The sequence below is a fragment of the Magnolia sinica genome, chromosome 3 (genome assembly GCF_029962835.1).
Source record: "Magnolia sinica isolate HGM2019 chromosome 3, MsV1, whole genome shotgun sequence".
In the NCBI taxonomy this organism is placed as follows: domain Eukaryota; kingdom Viridiplantae; phylum Streptophyta; class Magnoliopsida; order Magnoliales; family Magnoliaceae; genus Magnolia; species Magnolia sinica.
The window spans coordinates 96,422,201-96,449,603 of record NC_080575.1 but is presented as its reverse complement, the minus strand read 5'-3'; the positions used below and the strand labels follow the sequence as shown (position 1 = coordinate 96,449,603).

At 41.6% G+C, this 27,403-nt stretch overlaps 1 protein-coding gene across 1 annotated transcript; it reads right to left on the bottom strand.

Annotated features, from left to right (window-relative positions):
* Positions 1–956: 956 nt before the first annotated feature.
* Positions 957–18,410, bottom strand: LOC131240324 (probable E3 ubiquitin-protein ligase LOG2). Its single transcript, XM_058238456.1, has 3 exons — positions 17,695–18,410; positions 3,197–3,689; positions 957–1,351 (listed from the first exon to the last, which is right to left on the bottom strand). Exons 1-3 carry the CDS (start codon positions 18,156–18,158, stop codon positions 1,229–1,231), a joined length of 1,080 nt encoding a protein of 359 aa, XP_058094439.1. The 5' UTR covers positions 18,159–18,410; the 3' UTR covers positions 957–1,228.
* Between the last annotated feature and the right edge of the window lie 8,993 nt (positions 18,411–27,403).

The window sequence follows — 27,403 nt, the reverse complement described above, 5'->3', positions numbered from 1 at the left end:
TCCTCTATGTTGCTAAGATATCCATTCTTTGGACCTTTCTGTTGTTTAGAAATCCATTTTTTGGACCCTTTCTGTTGTTCAGATAAAAAATTCTAATTGAGGATTCCGCGTGGTGATCATTAGCCTTTTCCATAACCAAATTCTCACCCACAAAAGTGAGGTGAGATACATATGAGATTTCTACTTACTATCCAAACAAAACCCTCAAAAATAAAATCAATAGAAATCCATGTTTTAATAATGCACGTGGAATACATGAGAATCCATCATTGGATAATCATTACGCTTGTTTTCCCACAAGGTTTTTCAATTACAATGGTAAATGGCTAGAAATGGGTAATGATTATTTACAACTATGTGGTGACATCACTTACATTTTAGATTTTACTGCAGTAATGATTTTGCTACATTGTTTGTTTCACCCAAAAATTACTGTAAAAATGGTAGTTTTATAATGCGAAAATATAATGATTACAATTTACTTTACCTACTTACTTTACAAGTATATTTAACTTTCGATACACCTTGAAATGATAATGATGGCTCGTTTACATTGAATATCATAGGAAAATGAAAAACCAAACAGGACCTAAGGAATTTGAAACCTATGTAATCCAACAATAATTCTGGTTCAGAGTGCGGCGTTCGTTGAAAGTGTTCCACTGACATATTAAAAGGTCAATGGTCAATCCATGAGAGTCATCACTCAAAACCTTACAAAATCTACATTTAGTAGGTTTTTTTTTTTAATAAAAGAAATCGATATATATATATATATATATATATATATATATATATATATATATATATATGTTTTTGAATAAAACCTTGGAAATGGATATCGATTTCCATATCTACTCTTTTTTCCTCAAACAAGAGAAAAGTAGATATCCGTGAAAATTGAATTCTTTTCCAAAGTTGTCATAGTCCCCAAACAGGCGCGAGGAAAGCCAAAATAAGGTCAGGCCGAATTCATCTATTTATGTATTATATGCACAGCTTCTATAAATCAACAATCTGTACTATATGTTGCAGTAAACTTAAAAGAACCACATACCACCCTTATGCGTGCACCTGTGCTGCAGATCATGAGTTTGGCTACAGCATTCTTGAGCCAATGTCTGTAGTATTGGAACCAAGGTGAAGTCTCGAAAATGCATATCCGCAACACCTGCCTGAGATTATTGAAAGGCATGAAACTTTCCAACAAGTGCCTGTGAAACGCCTCTCACTCTTCGGGTTTATCGTTCTCGTTCACCTTGATCTCCAAGAGCCGCTCAACGGGTTGCCGGCATATTGGACATCGGTTCGTCTGGAACCTCAGAAGCTCTGCACAACCACTGCACATACACTGCATCAAACCAAGTAATGCATGCATCAGCCAGGGTCCGGGGGGATATATGATCATACTATGTGCACTGTGAGAGGCCTGTGCCAAAGTGGGTCCAGATCATTGGAATCAAACTATATTTCCTTGCTGACTGACCCAGAACCTGGTTGAATCGGATAGGTTTGGTCCATGATCTAGGTACCTAATCTAAATTGGTCGTATTATAAACACAGGTAAGCTTTCACCAATGAGGCCAATGGAAGCTCATTGACAGCCCTACCTGCCACTGCATCTATGGTTGCATTTGAATACACTTGTGAAATGGATTGAAATAACTAGTTCAATGAAGAGGCAATGACCAAGTTAGTAATAACCTTAGTTTCATAATGAGGTAATAACCCTCAAATTAAAGTCGCATTCCTTTCAACTTGAAAATAACATGACTACATTTTGGATCCTTGTCCCTCTTGTTTGAAGTTTGAACATGGTGTGATTGCAATTTGTTCATTTCTACCCTCTTGAACTAATTATTGAAACCCAATCAACAGTGTACACAAAGGGCCATAAAAAACTGGAGCCTGAAGGCTAGTTTGACCTGAAGAAGCGGGTTAGGCAGCTCAGTCTGAACTAGGATGTGGACCATTTTTCTGTTTCAAATGCAAATACCATTACGCTTTGAAGATCCAAGAAATTTCAGACCATGGTAAGCGTTCAGAATGCTTTTTGAATCCCTTCAATTGACATAAACCCAAGTCCTTTCTTTCTTTTGATGGCAAATTGGAAACCCACCCAAAGCAAGCTTTGCCAGTTACCAACAAAAATAGAAATCAGAAAGAAAGATCAAAGTTGTCATCCTTGTTTCCATTTCTTCCGAGACAAAGAAGAAGAGGAAGAAGAAGAATAGTGGTAGTTGAATTTGAAACAGAAAAATGGCCGGCATCCTAGTTCAGACTGAATTGCTCAAGCTGCTCCTTCAGGTCAAACCATGTCTTAGGAATAAAGAAAACTTTAGATCATTAAAGACTTTTCTTGGTTTGTCACAAGAAAGCTATTGCTATTTAGATGCTGTTCTGAGTCGATACAATATGATGAATTGGTAAACAACCTAGGGATACTCCTGGTTGCTGGGATATGAAGTTATCTGAAGCCTTATACCCAAAGATGACTAACCCAATTTCTTCAAAATGTGAACTTCTTTTACTTGATAGGATCGCGTGTATCTCTGGGAAATGATTCAAGATGAAACACCAAGAGGAAGTTCACCAATGGATAAAATGTTTTCCTTTGCAAGGGACGAAGAGAAAACTTCCAGCATTGGTATTCTGAATGGATCTTAAGATTTGTATACAAACATGTGTGCATGCATTTATATAAAGCATATACATGTGCATACACACACAAATGCACACCACCCACATGCACACACATAAACACCTACCCACAGAAGCGCACATGTACAGAGACAGATAGTGCAGGCACACCCATAACACATACGCATATGCACATACACAGACATATGGACGGGCAGATGGACAGATAGATACCACGCACTGAATCCCCCATTGGCCATGTGTTTTTATTGGTTTCCTTTCTTTAATTATGTTATATCGTTTCAATTAGTCCCAGAGGTCTTATATATACTATCCATAGAAGACGTTATTGAACCATTCTGCCTGGACCAAGTTCAAGGCGGTCTGATCAGACCACCAACCTTGGCAATATGGTGGCAGGTCCCTCTTTTAAAAGCATAGTTTGTGAGATTGTCATTTCAAAGAAAAAGAGAATCTACAATTTCACAAAATTCAAAGACATGATATTTATTCCCCAGAACCAAATCCCAAAGAAAAGCTCATAATTTGAACTTACCATATGTCGGCAAGGGAGAACAGTTGTATCCCGTGGTTCTGAAAGGCAGATAACACACTCTTTCCCTGGATCATTCTCATCAAAGTTGCTGCTGACTGTATTACCAATCCCGTAGATCTCCTGCAGCTCGTATCTCATGCCCTCCACCCACAAGATCTGCTTCACTACCCTCACCTGATACTCACCTTTCTCCTTCATCTCAAACACAGCCTGAGTGATTTGAGAATTAAGAGTTCCTGGCGTCAGATTTCTGGCCACATTATCCTCAGATGGAGATGCTTCTGCCTTTACTGCAAGGGGATAGACTTCCATATCTCCCTCTTTCAGCAACTCCAACTCCTCGAACAATGAGAAGTCGATCCCAGTTCCAGAAGGTTGCCTGAACTTCTGCCCTAAGCCTTGTTTGAAAGGTACTGTGATGGATTTCAAGCTTTCCTTCATTGGTGTCAAGTTGCATGCAGCGCCTTCTTTTGCAAAGAAGATGACAGTGACACTGTTGGAGAAGAAGGCAAGACAAGGCCTTTTATATGATGAAAATCACATTAAAACAAATCACATGCAGGTCGTTCTTTTACAAAGGAGATAAAGCAAGCAAATCACATGTAAAAGAAAGCAAATGTGCTCGGATGCTACTGTTAACAACGCGATTAAATTTTAAAGTGGATTCCAAGGTTCAAATATCAACCGGTGCATATCGTATGTGCATTTTGGAAAGGGGGGCGCTCCAGTGGTACCAGGCATTAGTGGTCCCATGTGATGCATTCACAACATTCAATCGTCCACCAGATGAGTTCACCCATATTGCCAGGACCCAAAAATCAGCCCAAACAGAAATTCAGATGGGCTGCAGAACAGGGGACAAGTTGAGAGGGAATGCCAACCCTTGATTTGCATGAAGTACCATCATATTATGTAACCAGAATCCAGGCCATCCAGACCCTTCATTTGTTATTGGTGTAGGGTCAAGTAAAAAAATAAGGCTATTCTGCAACTCAGGTGGGCCCCGGTGAGAATCAAGGGTGAGCAGCCCTTCCAACCTTGTTCCCTGTGCCGTGGCGCACCAACGTTTTGGATCAAGCTGATTTTCAGGACACATCAGATGGCAGGGTTGGAAGTGATACATACACCATGTGGGTCCCACATCTTCCCGGTTCCACCATAAGCTTTCAGTGGTACTGGTAAGCACTAGAGCACACCTCTTCCGGAAAGTGAGAGAATGCATCTCTCGTATGCATTGCTGATGTAGGACTAAATCAGTCAAAATTCACACTGACAAGGCAGGTAAATATTGCATAGCATGACCAACACCTATTGATATTATATCAATATTTTAAAGAGCACCATCAGCACTTACAAAGAAGTGGCAAAGATCCGTCATTCTTATAATGCATATCCAATATATTTTTACAAAAATTAATCAATCCACAACTCAAATCATATTTCATAAAGTCACTAAAAATGGAACCAGCATTATGGTTTCATGAATTACACAGTATGTTGAAATCACATAATAAGATGACTCTTTTGAAATGTTTGATTGGTTTGGGTGCTTGATGTAGTTTATTTCTACATAGAAATGCATGGAATGTTAAAAGACTGTTTGGAGGATGTATAGTTAGGATATAAGGGCCGGTTTGGTTTTACGGATATACATCCAATTTTGAGAGGATGAACAAGGTGATTTATGGGGTTAAGGGACTGCAGTTAGGAGTTGAAAATGTAGATACAGGAGTTTAGAATTGCTACTGTTGAGATACGGGGTTTTTACCGGGGCTAATTTGGTTGGGACACCAGATCGAGAGTGTATGGCTAGGATTTAGGGCTAGACTTAGGGTTTAGGGGTGCATCTAGGTTTAGGTCTAGGACTTGGAAGGAGTAGGTGGCTGGATTTTGGAATAGGAAATAGATCATTTAGAATGGTTGGATAAATTTTATGAGGCAAAGGGGTATGGGTGCGGCTAGGGATTTTGAGAGTATAAAGGGTGGTTAAGGTTTGCATATTTTGGGGTTTGGAGCAAGAGGGATAAAATGATGAAGGAGCACAAAAGAGAAGAGGGGGGAAAAAACTCTCCCTCTGAGACCGATTTGATGCAACAATGTCAATGGGCTAATCTAGGTTAAGGTTTCCTTCGGATCTAGATCTAAATGGTTTGTTACTAAGACTGTGGAAGGGATTCCCAAAAGTCCACTGGTTGGAGCTAGTGATTGATTACCCCCTCTCGCTTCTCCCGTAGGCAGCCCATGTCCAAAGGGAAGAAACACATGCTATAACCAGGAAAACTCCAAAAAAGCTTTTTCTTTAATTCAAAGATAACAAAATGGGGTGTTACAAGCAAAGAGGCGTTAGTATAGACCTTTGGCAACCAAAGAAAACCCCTAATACAGCAGGAAATGACCAAAACTCTTGAATTTCATTGACCCTAGAGGATTTCTGTGAAATGGTCATAACTCACTCAAATAGTATCAAAATTTGAACCTTGTAAGTGTAAGAAAGCGGGTTATAAGCCATGGGCCTAGAGAGAGAAAAGTGTGATACATTTCCTACAGGAAAAATGGTCCCTCAAAATTCTGACGTGAAGGTTTCCTCTCATCTAGAAACAATCAGCAATCACTACAAATGCCAAAACCCCAGCTCCACTGACTCCCCTTTAGCATCCACAATCATGAATTCCCACATAAACGACAAAATTCAACCGAGGCATAAATGAATCAAATAAGCTGAACATAACATGGAGGTTCTACATAAAATACGCATGAAGCATAAAATGTTGTATTTTTAATTATTTTGTAGCAAACATTCATTTTCTTTTTGTATTTTGAATTATTTATGTTACAATTATAAAAAAAAAAAAAAACATTTTCATTACCCACCGAGTAAGAAGTCAACCTTATGTAGTGACTTTCAAGGTCTTGAACTTTGTCTGATTCACATATTAGGGTTCAATGATCCAAACTGGTGATACAATGGCCTCACTTCGGATGGTTGATGAACTGTTAAGAAAAAAAATCCTGCCTAAATAATATTTGGCTTTTCTTGATTGAACCTTGACCATTTCCATGTTTTATTTCATAACCGTCTACTTGTTGGCCACTTATTGAAGGGTGAGGATTTTTCCATCTTTGATACTTTTGTTGAATGTACCATCCATGATGGGGCCCATAATATCTATGGCATCGATCATCAAACCATGGTCAATGATCCAACTTGTACAAATTGAAAAGTTGGACAGTCACAAACAAACTCTTTGTCAAGAAAGGTTTAGATGAAGAAAGTGGTCAAATCTATTTCATGTTAAATTCAATTGCAATTACAGGTACTGGTGCATGGGAACTGAGAAAAGCCCTTTCTAGCCATGCATGAATGGAAACGGAACACATGTCATAGCAGTTGGGTGATCTAGAACATTCACTGAGTTAATCCTGAAAATCATATCTAGAACATTCACCGGGTTAATCCTGAAAATCATACCAACCTGACAACCCACTCCATTGGTGGACTTCTTCACATACAGTCCCGACCTTGCAACTATTCTTTTCCGCAATCCACTTGTAGATCACTCGTTACGTGGTTAACATTAGGGATGTCAATGGGCTAGGCCTCCCCATATGAGGCAAAATCATATTATTGAATACGACTGCTTCACTATCCCCCGCAGACCTTTCCAGTGACCCCAGACCACTAATTAGATGGTTGGCACTAAAGCTTTCAATGGGACAAGACAGGATTGGCCTGCAAAATCAATTTTTGAATAGGAATAGTTCAACATCTGAGCCAAAACCAACCCAGAGGTCTGACTAGTGACCACTGATTAGATAATGAACCTGAGGGCCATAAGGAGGTCAGGTAGGGCTGTACACGAACTGGGCTAGCCTGGTTAACTCGCTCGACTCGGCCCGACCCGGAACTAAGTTCGGGTTGGGACGGGCCATTTTCTTCAGCCCGAAACTGAGTTCAGGCCGAGTTCGGATAGGTCCCAGTTCGGCCCGACCCGGCCCGAAACCCGACTCGACTTGGCCCGAATCGGCCCGACTCGGTCAAGTGGGGTGTGTGTGTGTGTGCGTGTGTGTGTGTATTTTTCAAAACCCTACCCGTCCCTTTCTCCTTTACCCTTCTGAGATAGTTCACTGCCCATCTTTGAAGTGACAATGACTCATTCACCTCACAGACGTATAACTTGAACGGCCTAGATTCATCCAAATACAAAAAAGGAATTATAATTGTAAGGCCCGTGTCCTAGACCGTATCATTCCGTAAGCTTCCGCGGTCCTCCCGATCGAATTCCGACGACCCGCGATTTATTGCCAGCATTTGCGCGCGATCTTGAGTCGTGTTCTATATATCAAAATCGGCGCGACCCGAGACTTATACCAGTGCGACCGCGCCGTCGCTGCGGTTCTGATGTCGCGTCTTACACGCCGATGCAGTACCCTGGTCAGGAGATGTGGACCCGCGTTCAATTCGAGGAAAACGCCGCTCGTTGCAAATCCCGAGAGAACCCATCACATCAATCTCATCAATCCCATCAATCAAAGTACACATCACACTCCATCACTCACCCATCCCCAAGTACAACCACCCCTCCCCTAAAGTCAACTTTCTCTTACACAAGTACACATCACTCACCTTTTCACCCATCACACCCATCCCTCTCTCTCTCTCTCTCTTACACCTCTCTCTCTCATCTCTCTCTCTCTCTCATTTTTTTCCTCCCAAGCAACCCACGTCCATGGCTCTCCATGGGAGGAGCTTTGTGTGGCCCACTTCTATCTCCCATCTCCACCATCCAAGTTTAATCCCAACCGTTGAAATTGTTCATTTGGAGATCTAGCATGCATTGGCGGAAGAAGGAAGAAGAGATCTAAGGTGGGCGATTTTATTCATTTGATTTATGATTTGAGGGTCCACATATGGTGGGACCCATCTTGATGTTTGCATTGTTTAGGGAGGGCCCATAGTGGCGGGGTCCCCCCCCTTCTCACCGATCTTTCTCTCTTTCTCTCTCTACTTTTCTTTAATGATGATGATGATGATGATGATGATGATGTGGAGTGAGACCCACCATGCTGTACGTTTGAAATCCACACCGTACCGGCCATGTGGGGTCTACCTTATTTGTGATGGGAAAACACAAATATCATATTGATCCAAATCAGGTGGGCCACGTTCATGTGGGACCCACCTTGAAGTATGTATTTTACCCATGCCGTCCATCAGAAGTGGGACTCACGTGAGTCACATGTGGTGTCCACATCGTCCATCTGGGACAGAGGGACCCACCGTGCGCTGTGGGTTTCATCCAGACAGTCTGGACGTAGCCAGCAGTGAAGTGTGAACAGACAGTGGAGGTGTAATAGGTAGGAAAAAAAAAAAGAAAGAAGTAATGATAATTAATATTATAATATAGTATATAGGATATAGATGGTGGTGGGCCCTACGTGGGACCCACCTGTTTTGCTTGCAGCAGCAATCGTTGCACCTCACCGCAGCTATGTAGCTGCTGTATTGATGGTGGGCCCTACGTGTACCGCACGCCAGCTATACAGCTGCTGTATTGACGCAGCTACTTCTGTGGGTCCCACCTGTTTCATCCACACCATCCTTTGACGCTGGGACCCACCTTATTGTATATATCTACACTGTCAGTCCATTTTTATGGACTGGAGAGTCACACATGTGGACCACCTCAATGAAGTAGGTTGGCTGGTGTACCTCTCACCAACAATATAGCTGCTGTGTTCAGCAGTTCCGTGGGTGTCATCATGTGGTCTGTGTTTCACCCAGACCATCCGTCCATTTTTTTTCAGGTGAGGTGGGGTCCACCTTGATTTATTTATCCACACCACGTGGGCCCACCGATGTTCATGTCATCCACACCGTCCAGATCTCTGGACGGTGGACCCCTTGGTAATGTATATTAACCGTCATCTGGACACTGGATAGGGCTACATGTGATATTGTATATTATATATAATATAATATAACATATAATAAATGTTATAGCTAGTGGCCCCACATGGAAACCACCTTTATGTTTTATGTTTTATTTTTATTTGTATTGTTATTTTATATACAACCGTCCACCCACTTGGTGTGTGGGGCCCACCCACACATGCTGCACGTGTGGGATGGGCCCACCTTGATGTATTTCTCATGGCTGCACCATCCAGATGAAAGGTGGCCCTGATGATGTACGTGGGGTATATCCACACCGTCCAGCTCTTTTGACGGTGGAGCTCACCTTGATGCATGTAGCCACGCTGTCCATCATCTGGTGGGACCCACCTGTTGAGAGATGGCCACCCATTCCACACGTGGACATGGGGCCCTGATGTAAGTGTTTTATACCATCGTGTGTTGGACGGCAGGATCCACATCTTAATGTATGTGTCTTAGCTGTGCCCTGCGTCTGATGGGACCCACGTGATTTATAGGTCTTATCTGCACCATCCACACATGTGTGGACTCCACACGTGATGCATGTGTCCTGCATCTAGGCCGTCCGTCCAGGCCTGGACGCTGGGTGCTGGCGGCCCCCTTTTTCATACACACACATACACTCTCATATATATATATATATATATATATATATATATATATATATATAATATTATATTATTATATCATATGTATATATGATTTATATATATGTATGTGGTGGGCCCATGTGGGACCCACCTGCTGGACAGATTGGCAGAGGTACCTCACACTAGCTATATATGGCTGTGTATTGACGTCAGTAGTTTTTTTGTGGGCCCCGTTTGATGTATGTATTGCATGCTGTCCATCTATTCCATCTATGCCATCCATATGAGTGAGCCCCACCAGCACATTCTATGGATTTGATCATGAGGTAAGTGTTTTACCCCAACTGCCCATCTGTGGCCCGGCAGCAGAGCAGCTGCTGTGTCGACATCAACAAGGTGTTGTGGGCCTGATCATGATGTATTTATTTCATCCACACCGTCCAGATTGTGTTGGACAGTGCTGGACAATGTTTAGACGGTGCTGATTTACATGAATGATGGTTGCGAGGTGCTAATTTACCTAGACAATGTTCGGACGTGCTGTGGGTCCACCGTGATGTAGGGGCCCATTTGTTGTGTGTGGGGCCCACCTGTCATGCATATTAGGCCCATGTGATGGGGTCCACCTTGGTGTGCATATTCTATATTAGCACCGTCCAATTTTAGACGGTGCCACATGGGGCCTACCATTGATGTATGTATTGTATATCTATGCCGTCCATTCGTGCGGCCCGCTGCGCTGTATGCATTGTATATCCATGCCGTCCATTTGTGCGGCCTGCATTGATGTATTTGCGGCCCATATGATGGGGCCCAATGTGGTATATTTGCGGCCCATTGGGGAGGCCCAAAGTGATGTATTCATGACCCATATGACAAGGCCCATTGTGAAGTATTTCCAACCATTGTGTGAGGCCATGGGCCCATGATACGATTGACCCTATGAGAGCCACTACTTGGGAGCAATGTTGGTTAAATGGCCACATTGATGGGCAATGATGGTTGGATGCCCACATTGTGACCTTCCCTTTGGCCTTATTAGGCCATTGTCATAATTATCTTGTGGGTTAACCCAGATAGGTGGGCCCCATTCACATAGACGGATGGCTCCGTGGTATTGGATTTGATATAACCACGGCTGAGGGCCAATCTTTACATTACGGATGATCGGTTGTTCATCAATGGACCCCTCTTTGTTTATATGCTGATTTGTCTTGGCCGATCGCCGAATACCGATCGAGGCTGATACCGATCGAGACTGATTATCGATCGAGGCCAATTACCGATTCTGATTTGTCTTGGTCGAGTGCTGATTATCGATCGATCCGATTGACGTGACCGATTTGCCGACTCTGATTATCAATCGATCCCGATTGTCGTGACCGATTTGCCGACTCTGATTATCGATCGACCCGATTGTCGTGACCAATTTGTCGATTTTTATTATCAATTGATCCGATTGTCCTGACCAATTTGCCGATTCTGATTACCAATCGATCCGATTGTCGTGACCGATTTACCGACTTTGATTATCGATCGATCCTGATTGTCGTGACCGATTTGTCGATTCTGATTATCAATCGATCCGATTGTCGTGACCGATTTGCCGATTCTGATTACCGATCGATCCGATTGTCGTGACCGATTTGCCGATTCTGATTGTCGATCGATCCCGATTGTCGAGGCCGAGTATCGAAGCCGATTCCAATTGTCGAGGTCGATTGTATAGGCCAACTCTGATTGTCGAGGCCAATTCCGAGTGTCGATTTCGATTGTTGAGACCTATATGATGTATATGCGAACCGTAATTAAGGCCTACTGTGATGTATTCATGGCCCACGGGCAAGGCCCATTGTGGTGTATTCGTGGCCTATGGGCAAGGCCATTGTGATATGTATTAGGCCCATGATATATGACGCAACTGATGTATTCGTGGCCCATGTGTAGGGCCCACATGTCATGTATTCGAAGCCCATGAGCAGGGCCCACCTGTTGTGTATATGTGGCCCTTGAGTAAAGCCCATGGTGTTGTATATTAGGTCCTTGTGTGAGGCCATGAGTCTACTATATATTAGGCTTTATGTGGGTCATTCCTTGAGGGCAATGTTGGTTAAATGTCCACATTATTGAGATCGATTGTCGATGCCGGTCATTGATACCAATTATGAGTATGTGACTGCATAGCATCATAATACATGCCCATACGCATCATCTGCATGTTTGTTATGAGATGTGATTGACCATTGCATATTTCATTAGGCAAATTGTTATGACTCCCTGGTAGGCGGAGGTTGTCTCACATGAGCGCACGGTATGTGCAGGGTTGATGCATGACTGGATTGTATGACTCATGCATCTTGCATTGTGTGCCCTAGCGACATCAGGGCTGTAGTCTCCACAGGCATATTGTGGATGGCCAGATAGGGCACCGGAAATCTGTTCTACATGGGGTGCTATAGATATCCCTGGGTGAAAGTCCCTAAACCCTCTTGGTTCCAGAGGTTGCTCCAACGTCTAGACCGAGTGGATGCACAAGCGCATGAGGGCCGTATACCGTTAGGCCGCGTCTCCCACTGTGTCGTGGTCGGTTGGAAGGGGGTATGGCCTTACCTGCCCGAGAGGAAGGGGGTAATACTAGGCTGAGTTTGACCAGCTCGAGGAATGGGTCCGCTATCTACGAGCCAGGCCCGATATTGGCAGGCAGATAGTGAGGTCTCTTCCACTCACCTTGTTACGCGCGATGGGGCGGCAACTCGGTTTGGAGTGTAATAGACCCCGGTGATTTCCCAGAGAGGAACCGTACTGATATGTGGACTTATTGAGTAGGAGTTGCATGTTCATACATTCATTTCATTCACTATCCACTCGGGCTGGTGGTATGCAACTAATTGTTGTGTTCCTTCGCATGGCCAGGATTTCGGTTGGGCGCGCGACTAACCTGAGATCAGGAGTCTACTACATTGAGTCTGGCTATCCAAATTTAGGTGTGGGACTGGTTTGGATAGAAGTTTCTTGTGATGGACCCCGTAGCCTGCGATACTACGTACTATCATCCTGACTTCACAATCCAGCTTGGTCATTTCATTCGCATCGCATTGCATCTTTAGCACACAACAGTTGGTTTACTGTGCTTCTATATTGCATAACATAATTAAGGTTAACGATATTCGTGGACTCGGTATCTGATATTTGGCTTACTATGTCTCCTCATTGCATAAGTGATTTACATTACTTCCTCAGTATATGATATTGGTTTATTATATTCTTGCATCGCATAGCCTGGATAAGGCTGATGGTATTTATGGGCCTATCAGCATGTTTTCGCATTACTCTGATATCGTATGATTTATGATCTTGCCAGTATTTATGATGTTGTATGATTATGGGCTTAGTATTTCCGCTTACTCTGATTACTCTGATATTTCTTACTTGACACTTATCTTATGCATACACTTACACCACCCACTAAGCTTTTCATAAGCTTATGCACGATAGATGCGTGCAGGTGATGTTAGGTTGCAGCAGCAGCATTGAGCGTGGAGCGTGCAGCGGTCTTCTGGAGCTTTGATTTATTTTATATGTATTTCCTTTGCAGCATTGTACTCAAACGATTATATTAGTGGATATGTGATGATGATGTTGCCTTAGTGATTTGGGTAATCTTGTGGTTATGCTCATTACGAGATAAATGTATTTAAAAAAAATCCTCCTTGTAGGATCCCAGGATCAGAATCTGGCGTATATACGCTGGGAGCCGAGAATGGGATACTATAGAGGCTGTCAGCACCGGATTTGGCGATCGAAAATTTTGTGAGCCCGATCTCCAAGTTTGGGGCGTGATAATAATGTCTTGCCTAGTTAGATTTTTTGTGGAGTCTTATAGTTCAACTATCTAAACCGTTGATCGAAGGCCTTGTAATGGGACACGGATTACCTGCCAAAGCCCTTCCCATGAACTTGTTGTAAGGTTCGAAACTGGCCCAAACTCGGCCCGAACTCGCCCGATTGCTGACCGGGCCGGGTTTGGGCTGGACATGTTGGCCGGGCCGGGTTCGAGCTAGGTGTGGCTGGTGACCGGGCCGGGTCGGGTTGAGCCCAATTTGACTCGGATAGACTCGTGTACACCCCTAAGGCCAGGACAAGCCAAATGAAACAAAATCCAGTTTTCAAATAGGATTGATTCAATTTCCAAGCCAAAACCAAACCAAAGGCTTGAACCACAGGCACCCCTAGTTAAAATGGTACGACCACTGCAAATTCCCCACAGTGGCACAAATGCAACTAGATTCAAAAGAATGAATTGATTGGAGATCTGAATTCACTTATCAGATTCAGAAGTCTTTACAATACCAAGGGTAGATCTCATGTAACAGTAAAAGCACAAAGGAAGAATACCGGGCCTGTGAGTAGTGCTCAACAGCCCACGAGTCTACAACTAGAGATCACCACCCACCCTTTCCAATACATCTACCACAAGAGAAATCAACAACTTTGTATTCAAAATAATATCATTCTGTCTTCTCTACATATTGCTATGAAGCCATATTTACAGAGCTGTTTGCACAAGTCCAAACTAACCTGAAATCTAATGCAAATGATAAAGATCCTAATACAACTAGCCTTTCTAAAATACTATAGAGAAAATAAGAAAAGAGTCTAAAACATGCAAAACAGAATCATGTATAAACGGGAAACTATTCAAAAAAGAAATATTGCAACGTGTGATTAAGTGGAGGCCCATATGGACTTATTCTTGTGCAAACATGTGGAATGTGTGCATGTGGGATGGAATGCGATTACATCAATCGCCCCTCCCACGGCTTGAAAGAAATAAACTCCATCAAGTTTATGGTAATATACTCCTCATAGACCTCCTGGTTGTTGTGCTTCAAATCTTCAACTGAATCCATGTGTTGTTTGATCTCGATCCGACCCTTTGACTAGAAATTTCTGCCAACCTCCCCAACACGTTGAAGCTATCTGATCATCCAACACATGTTCAATGACTTCCTTGAACTGGCACGGTACTTCAGGATCTCCAAAATATATTTGTAAGGTATTCATTTTGGGTGGAAGCTTGATCAGGCATGCATTTCTAGAGTGGAGCTCGGTATAAGTTCATGTCCAAAACTTTTTTAACTTGTGATGCACCATGACCTCATCCCCTTCTTGAAATTGAGCAAAGTGTAGCTGAACATCCACATACCCCTTGTAATTTTCATTACTAAGGTTTTTTTTTTTTTTTCCCTCATGAGTTCCTTGTGTATTTCCTTGATATGTTGCACAAAAGCCTCAGTGTCCTAGTTCGGTTTAGTCGCAATAAGTGGAAATAAATGATAGGCTACGGAGGTCTAATGCCAGTCACAACCATGATTTGTCTATCTATTTGCCAAAGCCTCAGAAGACCCTTTCCGGTCAAGTGGGTGCATGAGGGCTTGCTGAAATAGTTGAAAACTAAATATTTAGGTACTTTGTATAGGTGTGGCCCACCTTGATACATTTGTTGTATTCTTAGTCCGTCCATTTGTTTTGCCAACTCATTTTAGGGCATTGACCAGAAAATGAACAAGATCCAAATTGCAAGTGGACCACACCACAAGAAACATTGGTGATTGAAAGCTCACAATTAAAAACTCCCTAGGGTCCACGACAAGGTTTATTTTCCATCCAACCTATTGGTAAGGTCACATAGACATGGATGAAGGGAAAACACAAATATCAGCTTGAACCAAAACTTTTGTGGCCCAGGAGAATTCTTTAATGGTCAATCACCACCGTTTCCTAAAGTGTGGTCCACCTGAGATTGGATATGCTTCATTTTTTGGGACCATGCCCTAAAATGATCTGGCAAAACAGATAGACGACATTGATATATAACACATACATCAAGGTGGGCCCCACGGTCGCAGCCTGACTGAACTTGGTGGTACCTCAGCCTGGTCGAATTTGCTCCCTCTCTCTCGCTAGACATGGATTGCATGGTGAACCCAACACCATGTACATAAGTAACGTAAGGACTCTATGGGGCCCAACATGATGTATGTGTTTATTCACGTCGCCCATCCATTTTGCCAGCTTAGTTTAGGACATGGGCCCAAAATTGAAGCATATCCAAAGCTCAAGTGGACCACATCAGAGGAAACAGTGGGGACTGAACTCCCACCATTAAAAATTTCTCGAGGTCCACAATAGGTTTGGCTCAAGCTGACATTCGTTTCTTTTCTCCTTCATCCAGGTTGGAGTGACCTTATGAATAGGTTGGATGGCAGAAACATCATGGTGCGCCTTAGGAAGGTTTCAATGGTGGACATCGTTATCTCCACTGTTTCCTGTGGTGGGACTGGCCCTAAAGAAGTTTTTAATGGTGGGAGTTCAACCACTTATGTTTGGAGAGATGGGCACTTACTCAAAAGAATATGCCAAGTAGTTGAAAAATCTACAAATCAACATGTTCCTACTACTTTTGCTCATATTACTACATTCGTGACCTCGGGTACAGCCTATTTAGGATCCAAGTTTCTTACTCCATGGGGTCATCAACTCTGAAACATCAACCATATGACAGGTGAGTATAGTGCATTCTCATTCACTAATACATTGTTAATGGGTTCATCTGTCACTTTGGCCAATGGTACCCAATTGTTTGTCCCTAAATTTCCCTCAAATCTTTTGTTTGTTGGCAAGCTTACCAAATCTCTTAACTGCTCTATGACATTTTATTTTTCACATTGTGTTTTCCAAGATCTAAAGACATGGAAGAAGATTGGTGGAGGACATGAACAAGATTGTTGTATTATCTTGACTATGAAATTGTTGGATGCCATACTTAATTTTTTATTCCCCGACCACATGTCATCCCAAAATCATATCTACTTCCCGTTACCTAGTGAGAATCCCACATATTCAAATACCTTCTCCTTTAAAAAATTCATCGACCTCCATATTGATGAGGCTCTATATAATGAAGAGGCTTTTGTCCATCTGCCCCCCTCCTTGACACCATATTTTCTACCCAATACGTCTCTCCACAAGCTACCTTCCTCAATCCCAAATCTTCATACCCACTTACCCAATAATGCCATATTCATTACCTCCAACTTTCGCAGACCCGCTCCTCCTTGAGACTGTGGTTTATGAACTTCTTCCCATTTCAAGAGATGAAATTTATGATTCTCTTCCTATCCTTGCCATAGAAAATCCATTATGATCTTTTTTAATTTGGATTTTACAGATTTTGGGCATCTAAAGATAGACATGAAATAGATAAGAAGATTAGACATAACTAACTTGATTAGAGTTAACCTTCCACCCAGAGAAAGATGTCTTCCTCTCCAAGATGATAATTTCCTTCCAAATCTTTCAATCACTCTATCCCTCTCTAAGATGATAATTTCCTTTCAAATCTCCTACTCTCTTCATCTATAATTCTACAAAGAATATAAACATGTACTCTTTGTAAAAAGTTATTATGATTATTTGAATAAATTATTTCCCTTGGGTTTAGTTCAATGCATGAGTTGCTCCCCTTTTGGCATGTATTGCTTGTGGTAGAAGAAGAGTGGGCAAATGTTGTGATTTCTAGCATTTTGGCTAGTTGGTTATTGGAAATTGATCCACAAACCCTATTTTCATTTTCTGTTGCATCTGTGAAGAAATTTATGATTTGATCTTTGGAAAAAAGGTAGGTATCATAATCAAGATTCTCTTCTTTTTTTTTTTGTTGTGTCAGACCAGATGAACGGCTTTCAACCACAGACGATCATGCCACTATGTCAAATTATATGTGCCACACAAAATATAACATGGCCCACTAGATGAACAGCTTGGATCACAGTGAATCAGAATACATGTAAATGCAAAATCTTCCAATCCAATCATCAGATTTAAAATAAATAAATAAATAATTAAAAATAAAATAAAAATCATTCATTAGTAAAATGAAAGCAGATACCTACACATATTCAAAATGTTACCTTCCATCAACGGTGGCGTCGAACGTGAAAGCAACAAGGAACTTCCCAGGATTCTCCTCATCGGGCTCAACCCTCAAAGTCTCCTTCTTGAGATTGACATCGTTACGGATCGTCACAGCCTTCTGATGCTCGACGAATGGGGCAGGAGCCGGCTGGACCATGCCGCACGTGTACGGGAAGGTGCGGGGCCCACCACTACTACGGTGGTGATGATCAAAGGGAGCAGGCAGTGGGACATGGTGCGGTGGTGGACGGAAGTAGCCCGAGTACGGGTAGAATTGCGGCGGGTTAGGGTACTGAGGCGGGTAGGGCGTGGCTGCGGCGAAGACGTAGCGATTGCCATTGATTTCAGTTGGCGATGGGACCGGAGGGGATGGCTGTGTGGAAGGGGAAGGAGGATAGCCGTCGGTAGGGTTTGAGGCCCGTCGACGGCTGTGATTGCCGCTGCTCCCTGAGTTTCCCATTCTGCCCTTCTGGAGGGACTGGGAGAGCTGAAAAAGGATGAGAATATCTAATTTTGGGGAGAGAGCTTTCAGTCCTTTTTTTGGAGGGAGAGGTTGGGGCGGAGAAAACCGAATTGGAACGGCATGGTATAGAAATTTCTTTCTTTCTGTTGAGAGAGAGAGAGAGAGACAGAGAGGAATATTTTATAACTTACTTTTTTCCCTGGTTTGGGATAATGCGATTGATTGCGTAGAGATCCACCCAGCATAGCAAGTAGAGGAAATGCAACATTTTCTATTTCCACTCGCGAGCTCTGCCTAAGCGCGGGGTTACGTGGCAGTACGAAACACGTGACGCGACTTAGCTGCCACGCCGGATTCAACGATGTGGTTGGGGTCACATCAATGTATGCCGGCTGTCTGTTTTGCCGACTCGTTTTAGGGAGAATTGAAGGAGATAAAAATCTCAGGTGGACCACACCATAGGAAGGAGGTGTCGCCGAATGAGAACGGTTACTTCGTGGGGTCCACCGTAATGTTTATTTGCCACTAATCTACTGATAAAGTGACGCTAAATTAAATGAAGGCAAAACACAAATATCATTGATCCAAAAGATTTATGGCCCACCAAAAGTTTTCAATGGTTATTCACCTGCGTTTCTTGTGGTGTGGTCCACCTTCGATTTGGATCTGCTTCATTTTTAAGCCCATGTCATAAAATGATCTGAAAAAAATACATAAATGTGATTAGATATATACGTCAAGGTGAGCCCCACAGTTTGAGTCTCACCCAGGTGGACCCAGGGTGGCAGCTAAGTCACCTTAGTTATAATGGGACGCAGCTTCAGTGGATCCAGCCCTGACTGTAGGGCCTCCATGAGCTATGTGTCTTACATCCACTCATTTTAAAGTATGGTCCTAAAAATGAAGTAATCCAAATTTCATTTGGACTATACTGGGGGATAAGGAGTGATTAACTCTTAAAAACTTTTTGTGGGCGACAAAAGTTTTGAATCAAGTTGATATTTGCACTCATTTTAAGGTATGGTCCTAAAAATGAAGTGGATCCAAATTTCATTTGGACCATAGTAAGGAAAAAGGGATGATTGACTGCTAAAAACTTGTTGTGGGTGACGAAAGTTTTGAATCAAGTTGATATTTGCATGACACTTGTATCCATGTCTTTGTGAATTGTGACATTGTGAATAGGTTAAATGGCAAATAAACATTTTGATACCCAAAAGTTTTAAATGGTAGTTATTCATTCACTATTGTTTTGCTAGTGTACACTATTGAAGATTCAAATATGATTCTTTTTTAGAATCGTGCCCTTAAAATGAGCTATCAAAACGAATGGACAGCATGGATGTAATGCACATACATCTCAGTGGGCACCATAGTCAGGGATCCAAGGAATTTGGATTCAATGGTGCTGCACACACTCTAACATCGGTGGTGTATTGACATAGCAAAGTTATATGGCCCACCATGATGTATGTGTTATATCCACATTGACCATCTATTTTGTTGGGTCATTATAGGGCATGAGCCCAAAAATAAAGTAAATCCAAAGATCAAGTGTACCACACCACAAAAAGCAATAGAAATAATGATGCCCACTATTAAAACCTTCCTAGGGCCCACCATGATGTTTCCATCCACCCTGTTGAGAAAGTCACACAGGCCTTACAAAGAAAAATACAAATATCAACTTGGTCTAAAAATTGTGTGGCCCGGGGAACTTTTTAATATGATTTTTGGCTCTGCCCTAAACTGATTTGACAAAATCTGTGGACAGTGTCGATCTAACACATACATTGTGCCAGTCCACATAATCTAAGACTGTTTTGAGGGAAGTGTTAGAAAATTAAGTGTTTCTTGTACACGACGGAAGATAGAAAAAAAATAACGAAACAATCAGATCTATCAAGTTCAAGGCTCGACTTGAATAGTCAATTTTTCAAGACAGATTTGCTGCCCTTTTTCTGGAAGTTTCAGCAACCGTAAACGAAGGAAATCTCCAAATTGTCTTCTGGATACAATGAACTTTCAATCCGAATTTCAACACGAAAATTTACACATTTAAGTGTTAAACAGATCTCTAGTTTTGATACTGATATATATTTAAGATGTTAAGAAAAAACTTAGTAAGAAGTTAGATCGAAAGTAATTGCACAGAAGATGATATAATCTTAAGAATTAAGAGTATTAACTTCTAGATTATAGTATCCAGGATTTATATCAATTGAAAGGTTGTGGATTTCTTCCTAAAGAAATACTAATGTGTATTTTTAATAAATTCATATTCATTCACAGCAAACAATATCCCTTCATGAAAGGACGTGACTATTTGTTTTATGGCAGTTATTTATTACCCATTCAGGCAGAAACAGTTATCCAACAGTAAAAATTATATCCACCTAAGCAACACGTGACATAAGTGTCACATGTATAATTATGTCACAATTACTCTTAATCAACAAAAGGCAATAAATCATCAGGGTAAACCCTAGTTCAATTCCAGTTGTACCATGACCCAAAAAGTTTGAACCTTGTGCCAAAAAGACTAAGGCTCTTTTTGCTCATTGCGAAGTACACCTAATAAAGCGCCCAAGTATCCCACGCTGCGCGCGTGCGCGGACGGTGCGGACGATGAGATTTTAACCTTGGTTGCATAAGTAAAAACTCATTCTCTTACCTACTGGCTACACACACTATTTATGAAAAGTTTAAATAATCAATATATTTATTTACTTTCTAAAAATAACTTTTATTTTTAAAATTTATTTTTATTTTAAAAAACACAACACAACCACGATGACGATGACGAAGACACTATCTTCCCTGATGGTGGGCAACATGGCCAACAGTAGTGCTGAAATCCATGACCGCCTTGTTTTACAAGACGCAATAGGACAAGAGTATAAAAATCAGGCAGATTCAAAACTCATGTAAGGTATGCACGGGAAATAGTGAGGATTGAACTCCTCTGTCATTGTGATATTTTTGCATATAGTTTATCTAAGAGGTAATAACCATATGACCGGTTTGGTGGACATTTTCATTCCCACTGTTTTGTTTGGTGTAGTCCCTCTGAATTTTTTTATACACCTAATTTTTAAACTCATCTCCTATTGTAGTCTTGTAAAACATATTTACATAATAAAGGCATAAGAATATCTCTCTGCTTGGGTTTTTAGGTGTTTGTGTAATTTAATCAAATACAAGGCCACACGTGTTAATGAGTGCCCATATTCGGTTAATGTGTGTCATTAGGAAAGTACGGGGTGTGAGAGTCATACTCGACTCAATATTTGATTAAACATTGGTGCTCCCATGGTGAGATGGACTATAACATCTCCTCTAACCTAAGAAGGTAAACCCCATCAAATCTCCCCTTTTCCGACTCAGGAGGAATTCACCTTCTTTAAACCAGTTAGGTTACTACAAACCTCAAACTTGCCCTTGAGCAATACCTTGGTCATCATATCTGACCTATCATTGTCCTTGTGGACCTTCTCAAGCTGTAACACCTTCTGTTCCAAAGTATCCCTGATCTAGTGATACCGAATCTTTATGTGCTTCGACTTTGAATGCTGACTTGGATTCTTGCTCAAGTGTATAGCACTTTAACTATCGCAATAGACCACATGCTGCTCCTGCTTCAGTCTAAGTTCCTGTAGGAACCTCTTCATCCAAAGCATCTCTTAACATGCTTCTGTGACCGCAATGTACTCGGCCTCTATCGTCGATAATACTACGACCTTCTATAGCTTGCTCTGCCAAGAGACCGCTCCCCCTGCAAACGTGAACATAAACCTCGATATAGACTTCCTAGAATTTAAGTCACTTGTCATATCATAAGTGTGGTTCTTATGCAAGAATTTCATCTCCTCTTGCATAGCTTTCAACCACTCCCCTTTATACTTGTCGGTTAGGGCTTTAGAATAATCTTCTGGCTCTCCCCCATCAGTGAGCATAATGTACTCATGCAGCGAGTACCTCTTGGACGACTGTCTGTTCCTAGATGACCTCCTCACTTGTGGCTCAACAGGTAGATCAGGTGAGGGGTATTTCCTCGGTCTATCTTCTGTAGGAACTTCCTCATCCTCTACACCTTGTTGTACTCCCCTGTCATCAGGCACCACGGGAGAAACAACTAGATTCATGTCATCTAGCTCACTTGAACTAGGTTGGTTCTTCTCTGGCTTACAAACATCTTCTATGCATTGATCTTCAAAGAATACCACATCTCTGTTCCTGACGAGCTTCTTTTCAGTCGGATCCCATAATCTGTAACTGCATTTTTCATCACTGTACCTTATGAACACACACTGTCTGATCTTCATATTGAGCTTGGACCTCTTGTCCTTTGGTACGTGAACGGATGCCCTGCATCCAAACACCCTGAGATGACTGTACGATGGATCTTGTTCAATCCACACATTCTCAGGTACTTCTTCATTCAATGAGGCTAATGGAGACCTGTTTATCAAATACACTACCGTGTGCATTACTTCTCCCCAGAACGTCTTGGGCAACTTCGCATAGGATAACATGTATCTGATTTTCTCTATAATGGTGTCATTCATTCGCTCAGCCACACCATTATGCTGAGGGGTCTTTAGAACCGTCTGTTCATGCCATATATCCAAGGACTTATAATACTCATGAAAGTCACCGATGTATTCACCACCATTGTCAGTGCGAATGCACTTCAATGATCTACATGTCTCTCTCTCTACCATAGCATAAAACAATTTAAGCACACCAAAGACCTCGTTCTTGGATTTCAAAGGATAAATCTAAACCCTCCTAGATGCATCATCTATAAAAGTGACAAAATACAATGCCCCACCCAAGGTTTTTATCCTCATAAGATGTAACACCCCAGGTTTTCAGGGGCCATATAGGAACTCGGCCTTTAAATTTCTAGGGGTCGCTTGTATCTTAATTATGGTGATTTGTCCATAAATCAGTTTAAATGAGCAATATAGGAATCGACTGGAACATAAACCATAACCACAACTAATCTATTGAAATAAAGGCGGCTTATATGCCTGTGTCACATGTCAATAGCTGAATCTTCCGTTGTGTTTAACTCACCTTTACACACACTGACACTTGCCTTGTAAAAGGTGCAACACTTCTTTCCTCTAGTCGTGGTCAATCAACCCTTGATGAGCTTCCAGCGCCCACCAATAAATCGGCTTTCATAGCTATCATCATCCAACATTTCCGTCGACATCAAGTTGAGGCGAAGGTCTAAAATGTGTCTCACATCTCTAAGAACCAATATGCAGCCCACATCGGTCTTCACACAAATATCACCGACCCCTACGATCTTCGATATGCTAGAATTATCCATCCTTCGCGATCCCAAGTCACCTGACTTGTAGCTTATGAAGAAGTCCCTGCGTGGAGTCACATGAAATGAGGCTCCCGAGTCTATCACCAAGTCGGTGTCCTGACTCGTAGCCGTGAGACAAACATCATAATCTACTGAAAGAATAACTACAACATCGCCATCTGAAACGACCTTAGTGAAATCTGATTCATCTTCATTCTCATTTCATTTTCCTTTCTTGTCATTCTTCTTCTTATGACATTTATACTTGTAGCGGCCCTTCTTGCCACAATTCTAGCATTCAACATCTTTTCTGGTATTCGACTTGTCTCTTGATTTATCTCGAACCTTCCCACTTTCTCTGTTTTTTCCTCTCACTCGATCTTGTATCACAAGGGCCTCTTGTTGAGTAAACCCTTGAGACTTCCTTCTTGTCTCCTCATTGAAGAGACAGCTGGTTATCTGTTCCATGTACACCTTTTCGTCTGGCGCGGAGTTACTTAGAGACACTACCAATATCTCCCAACTATTACGCAATGAGCTAAATAATAACAAAGCCTGTAATTCATCGTCCAGGACCATCTACACAGCGGAGAGCTGGTTCAATATATTGCTGACTTCATTCATGCGCTCAGCCACAGAACCACCATCTTTAAACTTGAAATTCACAAGTCGTCTTATCAGAAAAATCTTATTGCCGGCTGTCTTTTTCTCATACTGCCCTTGCAATTTCGGCCATGCATAGGCTAGCGGTTGAGGTCTCCGTAGATACATGATGGAATACGGAATCATCCAACCATTGTCTAATAAACCCCACCACCTTTTGGTTCAACTTTTTCCAATCATCATGTGACATATCCTTTGATTTTGTTATATGCCTTGAATTGGATAATATAAGTCCTTACAATAAAGCAAGTCCTTCATCTTAGCTTTCCATATGGTCTAGTTAGAACCATTGAGACTGATCATCCTTGATGAGTCATCTTCCATAATTCAGAACCAATCCCACTCCGTTCAACCAACCTGAACGCTTTGATACCATTTTGTTGGGGGCCTTGCACAAAACCTTAGGATCTAACCTCCCAAAAACATCAGAATTATAAGATAATAAAGCAATGAAATAAATCAAAGCACAAACTATACGACACAAGAGTTTTTTTCGTGGAAAACCCTCAAAGAGATAAAAACCACGGGACCTCGTCCAGATCAACAATCCACTATAAATTTTAATTAGAATAAGTCATATGTGGCCAATTGACCCCATAAATGGGTCACGTCATTCCATTTTACAAGAAAAAGAATCCATACCCTTTAAAATCTCAATTTTACAAAAAACTTTTTTTTTTTTTTTTTGTAAGTTTCATATTAGACACATCTCTTTCATCTTAAAACTTTAGCATATGATACCTTCTTAGGATTTGCTTCTCATCATACCAGGAATCATTAGGCAAAGTTAGAACATGACTTGCTATTTATGGTAAATCTTACTATTTTGGGTAAGTATTGGTTTAGTCAAGTTACGACTCCTAATTTGGGGCTTTCATAGTTTAAGGTTCACCTGCACTCTCTAAATCTTCTATCTGTAAAACACGTGCGTGCACGTACAATTACGTATTTTAATCAAAAAGTTTACGATAACACCCAAAGACATTCAATATCCAAGTATTAAAAGGCTAGGGTGTTACACATGCACTTAGAAATTACATAGAATTTGCATATTGAGATATAATTATGTCAAAGTAAATCATCCAAATTATAGTTTCAAGTTAGATGTACCACCAAAAAAAAAAAAAAAGTTAGATGTACCACATAATAATAATAATAATAAAAAACTTAGTTGATAATTTGAACATCAGATTGATGAGTATTCATCAGGCAGTTTAAAATAAAAACGATCTAATTGCCCTATTTCGATAAAAATGAGAGGTTCAACCAATCTAATTTTGGAACTATAAGAAAAAGCGTGAGCTCAGTTAGTTTAGCTCAAGTTAAACAATTTCTAATTCCCTTCGTATCATTCATCACATGGGCTGAGCGTCAGATAACTCCACTCCTAGAAGAATACGGATCTTCTGTTTGCCCGATGGACCAATCACTACACAGCAAAGGAGGAAAAAAGCTGGAAAGTCGTGGTTTTGACAAACAGAGGATCCGGACTCCTAAAAATGATACTATTTGTCATTGGCATTGGCCCACTCCAGTCCCTGTCTGCCCAATGGCCACTCCTAGATGGGACCATTTGTAGACGAAAGATAATAGCAGTTGCTAGAGTTCAACCATGTAGTGCTAAGCTGACTCGTTCTGGATAATAGCAATTGCTAGATTTTATCACAAAGGCTCCTTTATTACATAACGTGGGTCACTTTGGGATGAATGTGAAATCCGCAAATAGCCTTCTCACCAACGCACTTACCAAAATGATATATCCAAACCAGTCATCTGGTGGGTCCCAATGTTCAAACCATCCATTCTATAGTTAGGGACATGGATGGCCCACATTAATCATACTATAAATGGTCAGATTATTGATCTAGACCATCCATCGTATGTCTTACCCTAGATTTCCCATCACTGTAAAAATCACTTTGGATGATCTAACCGTCTATCGATGGCTAGGGAAATGGACAGTGCATATTGATCATAGTATAAGCAGTTTGATCACTGATCTAGACCAACCATAACGTGATCCCATCCTTTATTGCTCATTAGTATATATCAAAAAAAATAAAAAATAAAATCACGTGTTCCTTGATGGTAACCATTCATCCAATGGTTAGGGAAATAGATGGTGTATGTTGATCATGGTGCAACTCATCCGATTATTTAGACCATCTATCATGTGAATCCCATCCTCTCAAAAGTTCAGTTTGTTCAGCCGATTCTAACCCTCCGATTAATGCCTGGGGAAATGGATGGTACATTTCGATCATACTAAGAATGGTCTGCTCTGGCCCTTGATTGATCATCCCTCTCAAAACATGGCTTTAGTTGGATGATAATAGTTTTCGGATCAGTTCTTAAGAAAATAGATGGTCCAGATTGACCATATTACAAATGATTAAATCAAATCATGGATCTAAACAATCCATCATATGGATACCACCCTTAATTGCCTACTCTATCAAAAAATCACTTTGGCTAAACTATACTAACCATACTATAAATCTTCCAATCAATTAATCTACACCATCCATCATGTGAGACCAATAGTCTATACCACACCTATGGTCTGTAGGGCCAGCCACGTTCAATGTGTGACATCCACTCCTTTCATCAGGTGAATAGGCCTATGTCCACCGTACATCCAAAATATCAGCCCAAAAAAAAACTCAGCTTGGCCGTACAACTGAGAACAATGTAAAAAATCTAATTTCAAGCAGTGTGGCCCACCGGAGTTTTTATCAGGGAGAGTTGGATGACCCACACAAACTATGGTTGGTGTCCTATCATCATTGTTCCCTGTAGTGTGACCCATCTTAGCAGTGGGTCTGGATGACCTTTGGCCCCAGAGCAGCTGATGGAGGGAGTGATTGGAACAAGGTCAGTATGGTGGGCCCACAGAGCTTTAGCTGTGTAAGGGTTCATCCCTGCACAACAGGACGCGGATTGCCTGGGGACGAGATCACCACCGATATCCCTGCTGGCCCTATTCTGTGTGGCCCACCGTGATGTATGTGTTTTATCAGTCTGTCCACCGTTTTGCCAGCTCATTTCGTATGTGGATTGGGTATTACTACGGCCTGTCCCGATCTCTGCACAAGCAGGGGCTCTGAGAGGCTTCTGTGATTTATGGATTTTATACACACCGTCCATCTAGTTAGCCATGTCATTTTAGTGTATGAGCGCCAAAATGAGGTAGATCTAAGGCTCAAGTGGACCACACAGTGGGGGTTAAACCCCTACCGTTAAAAACTTCTTG

Excerpts from the sequence above, each read along its gene's own strand:
- LOC131240324 (XM_058238456.1), bottom strand. The coding sequence starts at position 18,158 with ATGGGAAACTCAGGGAGCAGCGGCAATCACAGCCGTCGACGGGCCTCA. Across the intron at positions 3,690-17,694 it reads GACGCCACCGTTGATGGAAG|TGTCACTGTCATCTTCTTTG; the intron begins GTAACATTTTGA and ends CTTCTCCAACAG. Across the intron at positions 1,352-3,196 it reads TTCTCCCTTGCCGACATATG|TGTATGTGCAGTGGTTGTGC; the intron begins GTAAGTTCAAAT and ends GGTTTGATGCAG.